This window comes from Eurypyga helias, unplaced genomic scaffold, assembly GCF_000690775.1.
Source record: "Eurypyga helias isolate BGI_N326 unplaced genomic scaffold, ASM69077v1 scaffold21686, whole genome shotgun sequence".
Lineage (NCBI taxonomy): Eukaryota > Metazoa > Chordata > Aves > Eurypygiformes > Eurypygidae > Eurypyga > Eurypyga helias.
The window spans coordinates 7,074-7,503 of record NW_010258799.1 but is presented as its reverse complement, the minus strand read 5'-3'; the positions used below and the strand labels follow the sequence as shown (position 1 = coordinate 7,503).

Here is a 430-nt window from a genome sequence, read left to right as displayed (position 1 = left end):
AGCACAGTTTTGCAGAAGCGTTCATGGACAGCCCCTTCCCGCTGCACTGGAGGGGCTTGTGCAATGTGGGGACGCCCCCAGCAAGTCTGGATACAGCATCACCAAACCCTCCCAGAGCTCACAGCCCCGAGGAGGAGATGGGAGCCACCACCCCAGGAGGATCTGGGCACGCTTGCATGGGGTGGGTAGGCCGAGTCCTCAACGGCAGCCCCCCCAGCCCTAACCGGCAGCTCTCCCTGCACCCCCAGGCAGTTCCTGCACCTCACCCGCTCCCACTTCAACGCGGTGCTGCTGGACAAGGCGGGCACCGACCGCGAACGCTACATCTCCCCCGTCAGCCCCGACGAGCTCTTTGTCTTCATCGACACCTACCTGCTGAGCGAGCGGGAGGCGGCACGGCGGGGGCGCGGAGGGGGGACCCGCGGCGCAG

The 430-nt window shown here is 67.0% G+C and overlaps 1 protein-coding gene across 1 annotated transcript in view; it reads left to right on the top strand.

The window, feature by feature from the left end:
- SRPX2 (sushi-repeat containing protein, X-linked 2) overlaps positions 1-430 on the top strand; it is a gene marked incomplete at its 5' end in the record, with an annotated part of 3,456 nt that overhangs the window by 2,225 nt on the left and 801 nt on the right. Inside the window, 1 exon segment of the mRNA XM_010154498.1 lies at positions 249-398. Within this exon segment, the coding sequence (XP_010152800.1) occupies positions 249-398 (150 nt within the window).